Here is a 17826-nt window from a genome sequence, read left to right as displayed (position 1 = left end):
GGAGCCAAGGAATGATGGACTCTCACCACACACACACACACACACACACACACACACACACACACACACAACCAGAGCTGCCATGATGGAGCCAAGGAATGATGGACTCGCCACACACACACACACACACACACACACACACACACAACCAGAGCTGCCATGATGGAGCCAAGGAATGATGGACTCGCCACACACACACACACACACACCCAACCAGAGCTGCCATGATGGAGCCAAGGAATGATGGACTCTCACCACACACACACACACACACACACACACACAACCAGAGCTGCCATGATGGAGCCAAGGAATGATGGACTCGCCACACACACACACACACACACACACACACACAACCAGAGCTGCCATGATGGAGCCAAGGAATGATGGACTCGCCACACACACACACACACACACACACACACAACCAGAGCTGCCATGATGGAGCCAAGGAATGATGGACTCGCCACACAAAGGCAAGGCCATGTAAACACACGGACAAGCGCATGCGTGCACACACACACACACAGTCTTCACAATCTCTAGTCCAGTGCAGGTTAATAGAGCAAAAAAATGGATGACAAGGTTTTTGGTTTTTTACAATCATGAAACTGCATATGCAAACAATGATTTGCCATTTTATGAAGAACAGAGAGAGAAGGAGAGAGAGAATACATGGCTGTAGTCCAGATGTTTGGGCCAAAAATGTCTTTTCTGGGTTAAAGTTTTGTTGCCATTTACCACCACATAGGTCAAAGGTTATGCCCACAAACAGCATGTGCATGAGATAACCTTTCATCCTGTCATCGGCAGGTTATACGCCTGTCGTACGGGTGACATACACCTGACATAACAAGACCACCTGCATATGCTTAACACAAGCAAAGTGATGACAAGTTGCGTGTGTGGAAAGTGGAAAATCACGCTGACTTCGAGTGAATGCGCGGGTAGGCCCGGCCTGTCTGCGGTGTCGCCGTTTCCGTGTTATTTTAAACTCCAGGCAGCCTGTTTGATGTGTCAGACCAACTGCTCTCATCTTTGCCAAACCCGTTTACCCTTACATATTTAATTTGTACCGCAGCTATGCTCATTTGCTTTTTTAAAATTCTATTTATTCTAGAAGTGTTAGTTCTTCCGTGTTGTTTGTCCGGCTCGCGTGTTCTGATGATGATGGATGGGATAATGGGGGTGGGATGAGAACTTCAGCAGCACGGTTACGGTTGCCGCTGTCGGCACGATTTGGTGCTTTTGGGCTCGGGCAGAGAAGCGAGTAGCTGAAAGGCTCTCGGGGTGCTACGGACACGGGGCGCATTCCCCGCTAATCACCCATCCCCCGCGGCACACTAGCATACGCCACAGGCCCTCCCTTATCGATCTTGGAATAGTTCCGACTGCTTCTTTTGGTTGTTAAAAAAAGCTAGCCTCTGTTCACGGGAGCACCCTGTAAGCAATTACCAAATTTTTACTGTCATTTTATAGTTCGAAGACTTCTGAGGATCATTAACGGAAAACTGATGAAAGGTTGGTTGTCGAGCGGTTGCTACGCAGACGTCATTAGCACCTTCCATGTGTATTACTATAACCCGCCTGTGTAAACACATTTTTATTATTTTGTTAATAAAGCAAAATGAAAGAAACCTGGAGCACAGTGATTAAGTAATTATCACAACAGATTAATTTTTTCATTTTATATTATAAAAACAAAAAACATGTTGACATGAAAAGAAAGCGCGAGAAAAACGCAATGAATTCTTGAACGTCTTAGACTAGTAGATGTCCCTGACGGCCATGTTGGCACGGTGACCAGACAGCGTCACGCTGTAGCAGTACAGCAGGTCGGTTAGCCACTGCTCCCGAGTCTCTCCGCCATAGAAGCGCTGCAACACACACACACACACACACACACACACACAACATTAATACTGTAACAATAACAGCATAAATGTTAAAGGGCTGCATCATAGAAAACTGAATTTCGCACTTCATCGAAATAAAGGATTAACAGTAATGCATACTGTTTCAAAACACACCCCTCCTCCAGTCCATATCCCGAACTTTAGATTAGAAAAACATCCCATCTTGAAATCACATTTCTCTGTTGTCACAAGAACACTCATTTAAATATTTTTGCCTATTCGGCCTATTGCAGTTAAGCCCCGCCCAATTACATAGCGTTCGGGCGTTTCGAACGTTTTACGAATGGGGTACAATAAAGGGTGGCCAGTCAGGACAAATGTAAGTGGATGTTGTAAGTGAATTTAGAATAAAGGCCTCTTACCTGTACTAACAGTACCACTGCAAGAAGTCATAGTGACTGTAAAAAGGGCCGTAGATGCTGTGGACATAAACTAGGCGAAAGTGTGTGTGTGTGTGTGTGTGTGTGTGTGTGTGTGGCCTACCGTCAGGTCCTGTATGATGGTCTGTAGCAGGGCGGTGTTGGCGGCCATGTGGTTGCGCAGCTGCGTGTGCTGAAGAAGCAGTGACAGGATCTGAGCCAGCAGGGGGAGCTCTTCCTCGCACAGGTCACACACACGGAGAGACTGCAACACTAGCCGCAGCAACCGCGGTACCGTGCTTAGCGCGGCAAAACACGCTTCCCAAACCGCGTCCCTGCACACAACACAACAACTTAGGAAGAATAAAAGAAACTCGACATCAAATCGTATAAAAAGCCTTTAATAATGCTGACAATGTCAACGAGGTGCCACACATCTTATTGCATTACGGCTCTACCTAGCTGGCATAGTTTACCATCACTAGCTACCTGTAGCTAGCTCTACTTACACAGGGTTGCCAACTTTTGACGTTCGCTTGGAGTGAGATTTTAACCTGGAGCTGGTGGCGAGTGTATTTTGTTGAGCGGGGGGGGGGGGGGGGGGGGGGGGGGGGGGGGGGGGGGGGGGGGGGGGGGGGGGGGGGGGGGGGGGGGGGGGGGGGGGGGGGTAAAATGGACACAGTTCAGTGTTATATCACCGTGGATGGCGCCAGAGCTAGCGAACTAGTAACGTATTGAATCATATATGTGGATCTGAGGTAAATAAACTGGATATTTTTTTTCGGCGTGAGATATCGGAAGTTTGGCGTGAGAGCGTGTGAAAACGGTCAAATGCGTGAGAGCTGGCAACCCTGACTTACAGCTCTACTTAGCTGACATAGTTTACCATTACTAGCTACCTGTAGCTAGCTCTACTTACAGCTCTACTTGGCTGACATAGTTTACCATCACTAGCTACCTGTAGCTAGCTCTACTTACAGCTCTACTTAGCTGACATAGTTTACCATTACTAGCTACCTGTAGCTAGCTACAGTAATTATTATAGCTAGTTACTGTAGGTAACTAGCTATATATAATCGTCTAAATTAGAGTTTCATCAACTCTATAGTGAGTCGTATACTATTTTATATATATATATATATATATATATATATATATATATATATATACACATACACACACACATTTCTGCTACAAAACCATTACTAATAGTGGCTCATTAAGTTGATCATTACGGAGTGTAAGGTCTGAGTCACATGTCTGGATGTACGTGGGCGGAAGTGGAACCTCTTGCGGGCGCTCTGCTCCAGCTGCAGCAGAAGACTGAGCATGCTCAGTGAGCAGTCAGACAGGAAGTGGAGGAGGGGGTCGCTGGGCAGGAAGTTGACATCCAGCAAGCGGGGGACACACCTCAGCATCGCGGCACACACACAGTCTGGCAGCACCACCAGCCCACACTACACACACATAACCAGTTAGTCATCTGAAGTCTAAATAAAAATCGTTTGGAACATTTCAAACATCATGACATCACATTAGCAATCTGTCATATACGGTTTTACTCACAAGGTTTTTGATGATGCCGTTTTGTAGTATTTCGAAACACTGTGCTCTGGAGCCTAACGTCTCCAAACAGTGACATACCTCCTAGAAGAATAAACAGGACAAACGTTCTCTGAATTACTATGAGGAGATCAAAGCAACCATGCTCACAAAATAAATTTTCATTGGTATTTGGTTTTTATTTTACAGTGCACATTTTATCTTGTGGAACTCTCCAATATTTCATCCTTGCCGAGCTTGCATGTGCAAACATCTAATTAGCAGAAATCTGGAATTTCGCATTAAAAATGTGTGCAACAAAAACACTTTCCGTAAGAACTTAATAAAAGTTCTTAATAAAGACTTAATAACATTGTCAAGTAGCAAAATAGCAAATTGTAAAATTGTCAACAGCAAAATCATTGGCCAAGAGCAGACATCTCCCAGCAGGATCTCCCAGACGTGGACCGTAAAATAAACAAATAACTAATGATCCCACACTAATGCTGCACACCAGCTACACCATCAGACCCTGTGGTAAGAGATAAAGATCACCTAATGTCAGAACGAGGAGAGTGAACACGCTCCGTTCATTCTTACATCCACCTTTTGAACTCTTATGCAGAATCTTGTGCATTTAACTCTAGTGACGTTTACTCGCTGGTGTGTTTCATCTATGCACTGATTTCACGTTTTATTCATCGATTCTTTAATTCATTTAAATAATGCACACACAAGGTTCCTTTCCGAAAGAGGGCGTGTAATAGCAGGTGTGCACCGTCCACAGAACTACACCGTGCTGACTGTACACACATCTCCAGTCTGACAAAGCCGAAACCTTTGACAAAGGCCTTCAGAGAACAAAAGACCATCTACGCCCCCCGATCCGAGCTGAGAGGGTTACCTAGTCGCTGATCCCAGTTTGTTGTAATGGAAGTTGGCAGTGGACAGATTAGCGACAGGCTGTCTCTCTCGACTGATATTTTATGAGCACAAACAAATAAGTGCGTATGTGTATGTGTGAAATCAAATAGTGCTAATAGCATTAGAGAGGATTGGATTAAACACATGAAGGCAGATGGGAATGTCATTCAGAGAAGGTTATTATCAGCCATTAATCAAACTAACCATGTTAAACACACAATACACACTCTAGATTAGATACGCCTGATTGGCAATAAAGGAGTGGACCCCCAGCAGTGTATGTGCGCACACACACACACACACACACGCATGTGCAAATGCGTGTTGGCTATTTTTAAACCCAATTACCTCCTAATTAGACCAGAGAAACAGTGTAAAGTGAAGAGTTTTGTCTACTCTGTTCAGATTCAACGGTGTTCAGTGTAGTTACTCATAAATAAAATATACTACTCCCTGGCTAGTTGATGGCCAATTGTTTTGATTTGACCGTTTTTAATTATTTGTTTTAACTATAATTAGGAATTGAATAATACGATCGCACACGTATCACGTGCTGGCCCGGTTTCACCATGACATCTGACTGGGCAACAGTGCGTCTCCCTCCCTTAGAGGCCTGATAGCGAGGCCTGCAGGCCCAGTCACAAGAGCGCCCTCTACAGGAGGTGTTTCATGATTCAGACCATAACAAAGAGCACTGCTGCAAGATCACTGGCCGACCTCACCCGGGTCAGAGGTCACAGGCCACAGATGGAAGAATTTGCCAGGATTCTGTGCTCCGTGTGACTTTGTAAAACTATTCTTTGAAATGAGCAAAAAGTAGACGCCGCATAGTATTGTGGTTTTTATTACGTCTCCTTGAGTTACAGATGCAGCTTCCTGGAAAGTTTAGCTTAAATGTTTCCAGAGAGGATAGATAAGAAATAAAAACTCCAATTAAAGTCTGGCCTTGATATTAGAAGTGTACTCTGTGTGTGTGTGTGTGTGTGTGTGTGTGTAGGATGAGATTCTCGCTCATTAAGGCCCATTATTCCCCGTCAGTCTCACCTGTTGGCATCTTCTCTCCTGTCATCCCTCATTATTATCTCCATGGCAATACCAGCCATCCTGATGTGCACACGGGTGCTGATTGACTCGGACACAGAAATGAAAGTCTGGGCATAATTGTACAGAGAAATTAGCAAGCGCCGCTTGTACACGCGAGTGTCCGTGTGAGAGCGAGGTGGGGGGGGGGGGGTCGAGGGAGATGCCATAGCTGGAGGGCAGCGTTTTGTTAGGTTTTAATTTCTGTGTAAAATGTCAGGTGGTGATGGTGTCTGCCGGCTGGCATTAGCATTTCGCCTTAGCCGCCAGCAGCGCGATAACCAGCCCTTATTGAAACAGGGAGCCAACCTACACCGGTGCGACGCGATAAACCTTCCCCCCCTCGCATCGCGGGCCTCTTCAGGGGGAACTGAAACGGTGTGACACTCGGGCGGAGAGTGCCAGTCCTTGGGCGGTTGAGGTAATTACCAGGGGTGAGAGGTCAACAACCGTGAGAGCTTTAATGTCAAGGAAGAGAATGACAGACCAAAACGACAGGGAGAGAGAGAGAGAGGGAGGGGGGAGAGAGAAAGAGAGAGAGAGAGCGTGCTAGGCCTCATCTCACCTCAACCACATCCCAGTGGTGTGTGAATTGCTCCAGTGGCGTGGGGAACACACTGAGCGGGGCGAGAGACGAGGCAGGCAGCAGGCTCCCATCATCAGCCTGCTGCAGCACCCTCAGGCCTTCAGAGGAGAAACCTGACCCAGGGGGAGGGAGAGAGGGAGGGAGGGAGGGAGGGATAAAAGCAGGAGAGAGATTGAAGGAGGGGCCCAGGTGAAAGAGGAAAAAAGTGAAACAGAGAAAAGGATTCAGGTGGTTATTCACAGTATTTAAAACTGGTTGAATTTAATCAAGTGTGTGTGTGCGTGCACTGAAGTTTGTTTCTTAATTGAGTTTTTGGCACCGTTGTCATTGAAATGGTTGCCAAGAGGCTCCCTGCAATATCTGTGTGTGTGAGTGTGTGTGTGTGTGTGTACCTGTCAGAGTGGAGAAGAGGAAACTAAGGTAATCCACGTCTCGCACCGGCACATCATGGGAACTGCTCGACCAGCCACTTAGAGGAGACCTATGGAGGACCACACACACACACACACACACACACACACACACACACACACACACAATCAGTGTGCAGTGGTCCAGCACAGAGGAGGTCTCCCATTACAGTGTGCTACACTGTACCCATGTGTGAGCGTGTGTACTGAGAATGTCAGTCTAAAAATACCAGACATCTGAGCTCCTCCGTTTCCTCTGAAATCTCCTACCACACTGAACCGCTCAGACTTAATATACCAGCACTCACAGCCCACTGCCCACCACGCGCACCCGGGACGCTCAAACCCGTACCATACCTGGAGCGCCCCAGGCGAGTGTAACCACGGAGACCGCCGACGGGCGGAGGGTGTGCGAAGTGGCCCGGGTCCCAGTGTCACGGGGGGGGGGGGGGGCGGCGTAGTCGGGTCGGGTCACGCGCTCTCGTGTGACCGCACACACGTGAGGTAGGTGAGCTGAAACAATCCGGCAATTGTCATCAGGGCTCCGCCCCCCGCAAACCACATCATTCATGACTTGTGGAGGTGGGTGAGCGTCGGACCAATCATTTATCTGCTGCTCTTGTGATTGGACGGAGCCTGTGTCGGGTTCAGACAACACTATCAGACTGGCCGATATCCCATCAGCCATCACGGGAACATAAAGGCCCGCTTATGCGTACGCACGCACGTACGTACAGTAGGTGCACTTATAATTCATCAGTCTCACACACACGCTCATCCAGTCATCCAAAGAACCGAAGAATGCACACAGATAATGGCCTCCATTTATCAATCACTAAATGACGCCTTAATTCTTTCCTTCACTTCGCCACCCTCGCGCGCACACACACACACACACACACACACACACACACACACACACACACCTCTGCAAACTCATTTTGCATTACAGGACCTGGTTTTAAATCTGTCCATTTGTTATAATTCATTCAACTTATAGAAGCACGTGCAAATATTTGCGTGTGTGGGCGCAGTTCTGAACTTGAGGAAGTCCGCTCACGGCAAGTCCAGACGGCAGCACCTGCCTCCCACGGTGCCGGTGCTAACGGACTCCCCTCCTCTCTTATTATTCAAGCAGAACTAATGAGGCTTAAGTTGGCCCGGTTACCAAGACGGACTGTAATCACTGTAGCGAAGACGCTGGCCCGAAACCCCCCCCCCCCCCCCCCCCCCCCCCAAACACACACACACACACTCGCACACACTCTCCGCAACCAGCACCTGCTGGAAGTGGCTAAGGAGCTGAAATATTTAACAGGAAATGTGACATCTGAACACTGGCCTGTGGACAATGCGATATTCTGGTGCCGTGGCCCTTTGACCTAGTCGGGGTTGGACGTTGCGTGTGAGCAGATGCAAACTGCACCGTGTGGAACCTCCTGTACCTCGTTCTAGCTGAAACTGCTGTTGGACTACGGACAGGACAGGACAGAGGACGGATCATTAAGACAGCGGCAGGGCTTCCCGTAAGAGTACGGGACAGCAGGACCTCTAGAAGGACCTGTTGGACCAGGTCCATGGGACGTCACTAGCACATAAAGGTGGACCCTGCGAGTTACACTTTAGTGGGGAACTTGAGCGTTTTCTTCATATCAGAAGCCCAGTGTTTTATACAGCCCTCCAAGTGCAGTAAAACTGGCAAAGCAATTAAAAGTAAGCTTTCAGTATAAATATCTACGTACTTCAAATTCTGAGTTCTTTTAAAAAATGTATGTGTTTACATTAATTAATTTACATAAATTACATTTAAAACATTTAAGTGGTTTCTATAAAGCATGATGACAAACAGGTGTCTGAATATGACCAGTCATCACCATATAGATACTCATCTGCAATGTGAAGGCAAATTCCCTGACAGTCATTTTCAGCTCTGATCTGATTTAATTACACTTAAATATTCCTTACCAAAGATAAACGAATATATACCCAATATACCAAATATGAATATACCCAATATAGCAAATATAAAACAAATATATATAACCAATATACCAAATATAATCAATATATTATTATATATGTATGCCTAACTAATACACCAATTATATATATCTAATATACCAACAAACACACCATGTAAAAACACCAAAGCCACTGATGTGTGATTCTGAGCCTGGCGTGGAGTGCCTTTCATTAAAGCTTATTTTAGTTCTGTAAAGTGGTGATCACTGAGCAGGGCAGAGAACAATGACACTAGGTGTTCTGAAAAGTGCAATACTGCCCCCTACTGGCTAGTTGGAAGGCTACCTCTGGTGCCCTCTTCTATACCTGGACTCTATTTTCCTCCTGCTGGGTAAATAGAGAACCCAAAGGAACTGAAGTGTGTGTAGTTCTCTCTCTCTCTCTCACACACACACACACACACACACACACACACACACACACACACACACACACACACACACAGTGTTCACAGACAGAGGTCCCATTAGGATTTGAAGGAAAACCACAAATAAAAGAGTAGCTTTAGGCAAGTGTCTATAAAACACAGTAGGGTCACACCATGTCACACAGATGCTGTCTGTCTTTCCATTCTCTCTCTCACACACACACACACACACACACACACACACACACACACACACACACACACACACACACACACACACACACACACACACGAGGCCTACAGTGTGACTTCACAGAATTCGGTTAGTCATTCACTGCACTTGATGTGCAGATAACTGCACACAAGCATAACCTATCAAAAAATAAATCTAAAAACACATCATCACAGTCTACACATTCCTGCCAGACCGGGGATTGAGTGACCGACCTGACCCACCACGGCACTTCATGGTGGGTGTGACTACAACCCAATGAAGTTAGCCTCAGCTAACCTGTCAAAGACACACCGGCCCTTCCAGAAGCTTCCACAGTCACAGAGAGAAACAGAAGGCACAACGACGTGACTGGACATTAGTCAAAGTGAGCTCACCAAAGCAGCTGTTCAGTAGGGGTCCCGACTTCCAAGCAGCGTGTGTGTGTGTGTGTGTGTGTGTGTATATAAAGGTGAAATCTGTGTCAGTCACTAACTGAATAATGATACTACTGGCAGCTTTGGAGGTGAATCGGAGTTTAGTGGAGAGGGGACCAGCCTGCATTCAATCCTGCTCCATAGCACCAATTGGCCAAAACATTTTGATTATTTTAAACCCTTAAACTTTTAGACTGCCAGCTCCTTGTGACACATTCCAAACACGGATTTGCACACCTGTCTAGAGCCGTCTGGAGTGCCTGGTCACTGGCACATGGACAAAATGACCAGAGTTCAAGCCCAGCCAGAGTTCTGGGGTGTATGCTGTGGTTGTGTGTGCGGTACCTCAAGTGTACGATGCGGATCAGCGCGGTAGCCAGGCTAGCGGACACGCGCCCCGTGTTGCAGGCCTGGCTGAGGCAGGCCAGGACATCAGCAGGGAGAGCAGGCAGGAAATACAGGATCTGGAGCAGCTGCTGCTGGAGCTCGGTTGGTAGCACCACGATACAGCCCTCCTGAGGATCTACACACACACACACACACACTTTTTAATCAAACTGGAAAGGAAAAGAAGCAAAATAACTCCCCCATCTGACAGGTTTACAGAAGTACGACTTGGGACAAGCTGAACAGTAAGGGTTGAGGACCTGTGTGTGTGTGTGTGTGTGTGTGTGTGGTGGAGAGAGTGCTCTCCCCCTGTTAGTGATCACAGATAGACATTATTAGCTGCTGACGCACTCTGCTGATGTCACCAGGACTCTGGCTTACAAAGGAGGTGCTGTGTTCTGGCTACGAGGAACGGGAGAGCTTATATCACCCAGCGCGCGCGCTCACACGCACACACACACACACAAGAACCCCTTTTCTGGAGATTGTAGTGGACAGCCAGCTTTGACAAGACATAACACACAAATTACCCTTCGCAATTTACTGTTTGTTCAGTTTCTGTGCCCGATAGTAGAGTGTGTATGTGTGTGTGTGTGTACACACACGCACACACACACACACACACACATGTACGAGCATGTGAGAGAAAGAGAGAGACAATATGCTAGACTAGGGAAAACAAAAGAAAGACAAAGAGGAAAAAGGTAATATGTATGAGTGTGGAATGTGTAGTGTGTGTGTGTGTGAGAGACCATCATAGTTTTTCATCATAGGGTGCCTGCAGGCTCTGTAGCAGGCTTCTGAGTGTGTGTGTGTGATGTGTGTAGTGTTTGGGTATGGGTGCGTCCCAAGTAGAGTCAAATAAATTTATATAGCGGATTTTACAGTACTGTACAGAACTGTAAAGAAAGCAACTTTACTAATGTTTGGTACAGATTACTAGTGAGTAAACCAGTGGCAACAGTGGACAGTCCCTCGCCCAGTTAGGAGAAACCAGACTCATCCTCCTCGGGTGGCCCAGGTTACAAACAGTCCATGTTCTTGTTTGACTATTCGTGGTCCATGTATCCAGCCAGGCTGAGAGCCCCACAGGCTGCTGTAGTGGGTCCAGGGTGGGTGGAGCTCTTTCTGCACCCGTTGGAGCAGCTGTGGGTGGAGGAATATGGCTGCGTCTCCTGGCATCACCAGGACTATTTCTGGCGTCTCAGATTCTTCCTCACTGATGAGCAGGTTTAATGCAGTGTACATAAACTGTGTGTGTGTGTGTGTGTGTGAGATCACCATAGATGCTGCATGCGTGTACCTGCAGGCTCCGTAGCAGATCTTTGAGTGTGTGTGTGTGTGTGTGTGTGTGTGTGTGTGTGATCACCATAGATGCTGCATGCGTGTGTCTGCAGGCTCCGTAGCAGGTCTTTATTGCCCCAGGCTGCGGCCGACTGCATGGTCTGCAGGAGTTGTGCGGAGAGCTGAGGGTTCCGACAACCCAGCTGAGCTAACTGTACCGGTACCGAGGCCAGCCAGCGCGCCAACATCCTGCTCCTGAGATACGGACAGAGAGGGAGAGAAGGGGGGGGGGGGGGGGGGGGAGAGAGAGAGAGGAGGGGAGGTGCTGTATGCAGCCTGATTTTTTCACTTCTGCAGGCAAGCTTACTCTGTGTGTGTGTGTGTGTGTGTGTGTGTGTGTGTGTGTGTGTGTGTGTGTGTGTGTGTGTGTGTACCTGGCAATATGGGGCTGGCTCTGGTGCTCCTGGATGTACAGTTGACTAAAGAAACGCAGTAAAAGTGTGCGGACAGACAGGCCCAGGTTCCTCTGCTGGTACTGAATATACACAGCCTGCAGGAGCTCCTCAGTTACCACTAAACACACACACACACACACACACACACACACACACACACACGTTTACACCCAGCTCTGCCCAAGCCCATCTACAGATGCTAAGGACCCGTACGTGACCCCTGACCTCGACTGTGTTGGGTGACGATCATCCTCCACACCACCTCCAGCAGCGCTGCCAGCTGCCTGGAGCCCAGCTTGCCCCCATTGGACAGCGTGTCCGTGACGAAGGCTCTGATTGGTCCGAGCCAGTCGGCGTCCTGCCCGGTGACGTGGCCCCGCCCCCTCAGGCTGAGCGACACCATCACCTGACACAACATGACGTTCAGAGCCAATGGCTCCACGCTGCCGCTGGCAACAGCCCCGCCCACCACCTGCTGCCTGTTCCTACGACAGGAGAGATTCCACACGTCGTTGGCGGAACACACGACGACCTGCTATTGTGATTTAGAACAAACACCAACCCAAACAACACGTCTACCGTCACTTGTTATTACATCACTCAGACGCACCGATGCACACGTGAACACAAACCCTGAAAAACACTTCTGTAACAAACACAGGCGGCAGTACATTAAATATTGTTACTGTATTAATCATTACTATTTAATTATAAGCTCTCATGCAGAACACAAGGTGTCTCCCAGTGTATTGTGTAAACGTTTGAACGTCCTCAGAATCAACACTGCTCACAGAGGAAAAACACACACACACACACACACACACACTGCCATACCTCTTTCCGTCCGTCTTCTTCCTGGGTCTGGTGATCTCCTGCTGGCTGTAGGGGAAGTTCTTCATGAAGTGCTGCTTGAACTCACTCAGGTAGGAGTTCCTAAACCACGCGTCCTGCAACGGCCACGTGCCACAGCAACACGTGCAACGTGAATCCACCGCTCACATTTGTGTGTCATGTCTCACGTGTACCTATGTGTCAAACGGCTCACCTATGTGCCTGTATGTCTCACATCGGACACGTGTGCCTATGTTGTATTTTTCTCACGTGTACTAGTGCAACCTAGTGGTTTAGCTTCTAGCAGTGCAATGATGAATTGGTACGTGTGTGTTGGTGGTCCTTGTGTGTGTGTGTATTGAGTGTTAGTGTGCATGTGTGTGTGTATTGAGTGTTAGTGTGCATGTGTGTGTATTGAGTGTTAGTGTGCATGTGTGTGTGTGTGTGTGTATTAAGTGTTAATGTGTGTGTGTGTGTGTGTATTGAGTGTTAGTGTGCATGTGTGTGTGTGTGTGTGTGTATTGAGTGTTAGTGTGCATGTGTGTGTGCATTGAGTGTTAGTGTGCATTGAGTGTTAGTGTGCGTGTGTGCATTGAGTGTTAGTGTGCGTGTGTGCATTGAGTGTTAGTGTGCGTGTGTGCATTGAGTGTTAGTGTGCATTTGTGTGTGTATTGAGTGTTAGTGTGCATTTGTGTGTGTGTGTATATTGAGTGTTAGTGTGTGTGTGTGTGCGTGTGTGTGTGTGTATATATTGAGTGTTAGTGTGTGCGTGTGTGTGTGCATTGAGTGTTAGGGTGTGTGTGTGTGTGTATATTGAGTGTTAGGGTGTGTGTGTGTGTGTGTATTGAGTGTTAGTGTGCATGTGTGTATTGAGTGTTAGTGTGCATGTGTGTATTGAGTGTTAGTGTGCATGTGTGTATTGAGTGTTAGGGTGTGCATGTGTGTATTGAGTGTTAGGGTGTGCATGTGTGTATTGAGTGTTAGGGTGTGCATGTGTGTATTGAGTGTTAGGGTGTGCATGTGTGTGTGTATATTGAGTGTTAGGGTGTGTGTGTGTGTATATTGAGTGTTAGGGTGTGTGTGTGTGTGTGTATATTGAGTGTTAGGGTGTGTGTGTGTGTGTGTATATTGAGTGTTAGGGTGTGTGTGTGTGTGTGTGCATTGAGTGTTAGGGTGTGTGTGTGTGTGTGTGCATTGAGTGTTAGGGTGTGTGTGTGTGTGCATTGAGTGTTAGGGTGTGTGTGTGTGTGTGTATATTGAGTGTTAGGGTGTGTGTGTGTGTATATTGAGTGTTAGGGTGTGTGTGTGTGTGTGTGTATATTGAGTGTTAGGGTGTGTGTGTGTGTGTGTATATTGAGTGTTAGGGTGTGTGTGTGTGTGTGTATATTGAGTGTTAGGGTGTGTGTGTGTGTGTGTATATTGAGTGTTAGGGTGTGTGTGTGTGTGTGCATTGAGTGTTAGGGTGTGTGTGTGTGTGTGCATTGAGTGTTAGTGTGTGTGTGTGTGTGTGCATTGAGTGTTAGTGTGTGTGTGTATTGAGTGTTAGTGTGTGTGTGTGTGTGTGCATTGAGTGTTAGTGTGTGTGTGTATTGAGTGTTAGTGTGCATGTGCGTGTGTATTGAGTGTTAGTGTGCGTGTGCGTGTGTATTGAGTGTTAGTGTGCGTGTGCGTGTGTATTGAGTGTTAGTGTGCGTGTGCGTGTGTATTGAGTGTTAGTGTGCGTGTGTGTGTGTATTGAGTGTTAGTGTGCGTGTGTGTGTGTATTGAGTGTTAGTGTGCGTGTGTGTGTGCATTGAGTGTTAGTGTGCGTGTGTGTGTGCATTGAGTGTGCGTGTGCATTGAGTGTTAGTGTGCGTGTGTGTGTGCATTGAGTGTTAGTGTGCGTGTGTGTGCATTGAGTGTTAGTGTGCGTGTGTGCATTGAGTGTTAGTGTGCGTGTGTGCATTGAGTGTTAGTGTGCGTGTGTGCATTGAGTGTTAGTGTGCGTGTGTGCATTGAGTGTTAGTGTGCGTGTGTGCATTGAGTGATAGTGTGCGTGTGTGCATTGAGTGTTAGTGTGCGTGTGTGCATTGAGTGTTAGTGTGCGTGTGTGCATTGAGTGTTAGTGTGCGTGTGTGTGTATTGAGTGTTAGTGTGCGTATTGAGTGTTAGTGTGCGTGTGTGTGTATTGAGTGTTAGTGTGCGTGTGTGTGTATTGAGTGTTAGTGTGCGTGTGTGTGTATTGAGTGTTAGTGTGCGTGTGTATTGAGTGTTAGTGTGCATGTGTGTATGTATTGAGTGTTAGTGTGCATGTGTGTATGTATTGAGTGTTAGTGTGCATGTGTGTATGTATTGAGTGTTAGTGTGCATGTGTGTATGTATTGAGTGTTAGTGTGCATGTGTGTATGTATTGAGTGTTAGTGTGCATGTGTGTATGTATTGAGTGTTAGTGTGCATGTGTGTATGTATTGAGTGTTAGTGTGCATGTGTGTATGTATTGAGTGTTAGTGTGCATGTGTGTATGTATTGAGTGTTAGTGTGCATGTGTGTGTGTGTATTGAGTGTTAGTGTGCATGTGTGTGTTATGTGTGTTTACCAGCATGTCTTGCTGATCCCTGTGAGGGGCGAGTCGCCGTAGTAACTGCAGAATGGTGAGGATCTGGTACATTAGTGCCATGGCTTCCTCTGAGAGCAGGTGACCACTGTCGCTAGGCGCCCCCTCTCCGCCCATGGCCTCCACCCATATCTCCAAAAGGAGGGGCACTAGAGTCTCCGCAAAGCCTTGCACCGTCTCTGCTGTGCACAGCTCCTCACTAACTCCAGCCCCAGGCTCTGAATCAGGCCTACACACACACACACACACACACATTACGAGCCAACAGTGAAACATCACAGCCCTTGAAACGAAGAGGTAAATAAATAAGGAAATAACTAAACACAACAGATTCTACTCAACAGCACTATGGGACACCCAGTGAAGGACAGGCCAACGTATGCAATAAAATAGCAGTCTGGCACTGAACACTGAGAATTCAACATCTCAAACATCTCAAAATAATCTAAGCCTACCTCAGTCGAAAGGTGGAGTGCGGCGTGGGCTTGGCCCCAGAGTTCTCGAACACCCGGACGGCCCCGTGCCTGAAGGCGTGGTCCTCCCAGCTGACCTCCACGGGGGTGACCACCCCCTTCTCCCCGGCCCACACGCTTAACCCATCTGCGGCCGCTGCTTCATCCGCTGGCCTCTCCTCCACCACCGCCTGTAAAAACCGGCTCAGCCTGAAGACCAGAAACGTTCACGTTACTCGTCTCACGCACACGGCTGCACGTTATTTTCTCAGATACGCGTCGTCACGTCAGAGGTTCGAGATGCGTCAATAGAAAAGTGTGTCTAGATATTAATTAAGGTCCTGAATACTGATTAAAACATTTCTTGATACATATTATTCATGGTCAAAACGGGCCCAAAAAGCAACAACATTCAAAAGCCTCCAGGGGAATTAGTACCTGAGCAGGACAGTGAGTCTCCACTGCTGTGCCGTTACTGAGCGGCTGGTGCTAACGGACAGGGCGTAGCTCGTCTTCCCGGGCCCTTTGTCTCCGCCGGCCCCGCCCCTGACCCCGCCCATCCGCCTCTGCGAGATGAGCTCGAGGAAGTTGGCCAGCAGCACGGTGTGCCTCTGAGACAGCAGGGCCGGGTAGTGCTCCAGCAGCACGTCCAGGACCCTCAGGGAGTCCTCCTGGATTCCCGCCGCTATGTGCGTCATGGCGCACGTGAGGTGTGCGCTGAGCAGGGGGAAAAAGGGGGCCACGTGCTCGGCCGGGACGCACTGGGCCAGGAAGCGCAGGAGGCGGGTGGCGGCCCCCCGCACGGCTCCGTCCCGGTCGGTGAAGAGCGCCGCCACCTCGGACAGCACGGCGGACGCATGCTGTTCCACCAGGGAGGGGTGCGTGCCCAGCAGGTCCCGAAGGCCCAGCAGCGCGTCCTGCTTCACGGTGCTGTTGTAGTGGTGCAGCTGAGACAGCAGGTCCTGCACACCGGAGAGAACGACAACAGCAGCGTGTTGAAATTCACCTCACAACACCATTTCCCCCCCCCTACACCGGCTCGCAGAGGGCAGACAGACAGTTACAACACCGACACCACACACAGTTCAACATCTAAATGGGTCTCTGACAAATTCCTCTTTTTATGTGCACTGTGAGGGTGGCTCATATGTGTTAATTAAAAATACTGATTTAAAAATAATAGATATTTAGCAAAAATGCAATAATGTAAGAACAAATTGAGTGAATGTTAAAATACTGGAGTTAGTTACTGTACAGACACACACATTATATATATATATATATATATATATATATATATATAGTGTCTGTACAGTATATATATGTCAATATATTCAATATAACTGAACCTTGATGGTGAGCTGGCGGTGTGTGGTGGGCCCGCCGTCCCGGTTCAACTGCTCCGGTAAGTGGATGCTTCTCGATTTGAAGCTGGTATTCGTGGCATTCTCAAGCCTGGGCTTCTTCTTGCCGACCTTCAGCTTCACCTTGCGGAAATCCTCCTGCCCTTTCCTCTTCTTGGTCATGTTTCTGCAGGAATAAAACCATCATACAGAACAAGAGGGCCATGAAACATCTCGCCTTGCGCTTATTATCTATGTCTGCATATCCACGTAGCTGCATCTAGACCATTGTGGATCGTTTTAACGTTAATGCCACATAAATATCATACTCACGTGTGTTTGATGTCAGAATAAACAACAATATTTCAGTTTCGTCAACTGTGTAAAATGTGTTGGCCAGCGCTCGTTTGGGTCCTTTGTGGAGTAATCTGAGCGGCTGTACACGCGCCTGCGTAAATTTCTAATAATTTGTTTCAGTTGCCATTGGATTTTATTTGTATCTTACTAACACTACTAATATTAGTGAAGGCTGTAAATAAAACTAATTTATATATGTGTGTAAATGTATATAATATGTATAAATATTCAAAACCCGACGATATTTGTCTTAACTTCCATAAATAT

At 47.6% G+C, this 17826-nt stretch overlaps 1 protein-coding gene across 1 annotated transcript; it reads right to left on the bottom strand.

Moving 5' to 3' along the window:
• Positions 1-1590: 1590 nt before the first annotated feature.
• Positions 1591-17678, bottom strand: tex10 (testis expressed 10). The gene is made up of 16 exons (XM_077013156.1): positions 17536-17678; positions 17209-17389; positions 16298-16821; positions 15863-16069; positions 15390-15636; positions 12818-12930; positions 12209-12468; positions 11963-12101; positions 11614-11783; positions 10203-10380; positions 6803-6891; positions 6390-6523; positions 3845-3925; positions 3566-3735; positions 2403-2613; positions 1591-1880 (listed from the first exon to the last, which is right to left on the bottom strand). Exons 2-16 carry the CDS (start codon positions 17383-17385, stop codon positions 1770-1772), a joined length of 2811 nt encoding a protein of 936 aa, XP_076869271.1. The 5' UTR covers positions 17386-17389; positions 17536-17678; the 3' UTR covers positions 1591-1769.
• Positions 17679-17826: the final 148 nt, after the last annotated feature.

This window comes from Brachyhypopomus gauderio, chromosome 7 (assembly GCF_052324685.1).
Source record: "Brachyhypopomus gauderio isolate BG-103 chromosome 7, BGAUD_0.2, whole genome shotgun sequence".
Classification (NCBI taxonomy): Eukaryota; Metazoa; Chordata; class Actinopteri; order Gymnotiformes; family Hypopomidae; genus Brachyhypopomus; species Brachyhypopomus gauderio.
This window is presented reverse-complemented; position numbering and strand designations above follow the sequence as displayed.

What these genes read in the sequence shown, in the direction of transcription:
- tex10 (XM_077013156.1), bottom strand. Translation starts at nt 17,385, where the DNA reads ATGACCAAGAAGAGGAAAGGGCAGGAGGATTTCCGCAAGGTGAAGCTG. An exon ending in CACTCCACCTTTCGACTGAG is followed by an intron (nt 15,637 to 15,862) that starts GTAGGCTTAGAT and finishes GTGTGTGTGTAG; the next exon opens with GCCTGATTCAGAGCCTGGGG. An exon ending in CGTCACCCAACACAGTCGAG is followed by an intron (nt 12,102 to 12,208) that starts GTCAGGGGTCAC and finishes GTGTGTGTTTAG; the next exon opens with TGGTAACTGAGGAGCTCCTG.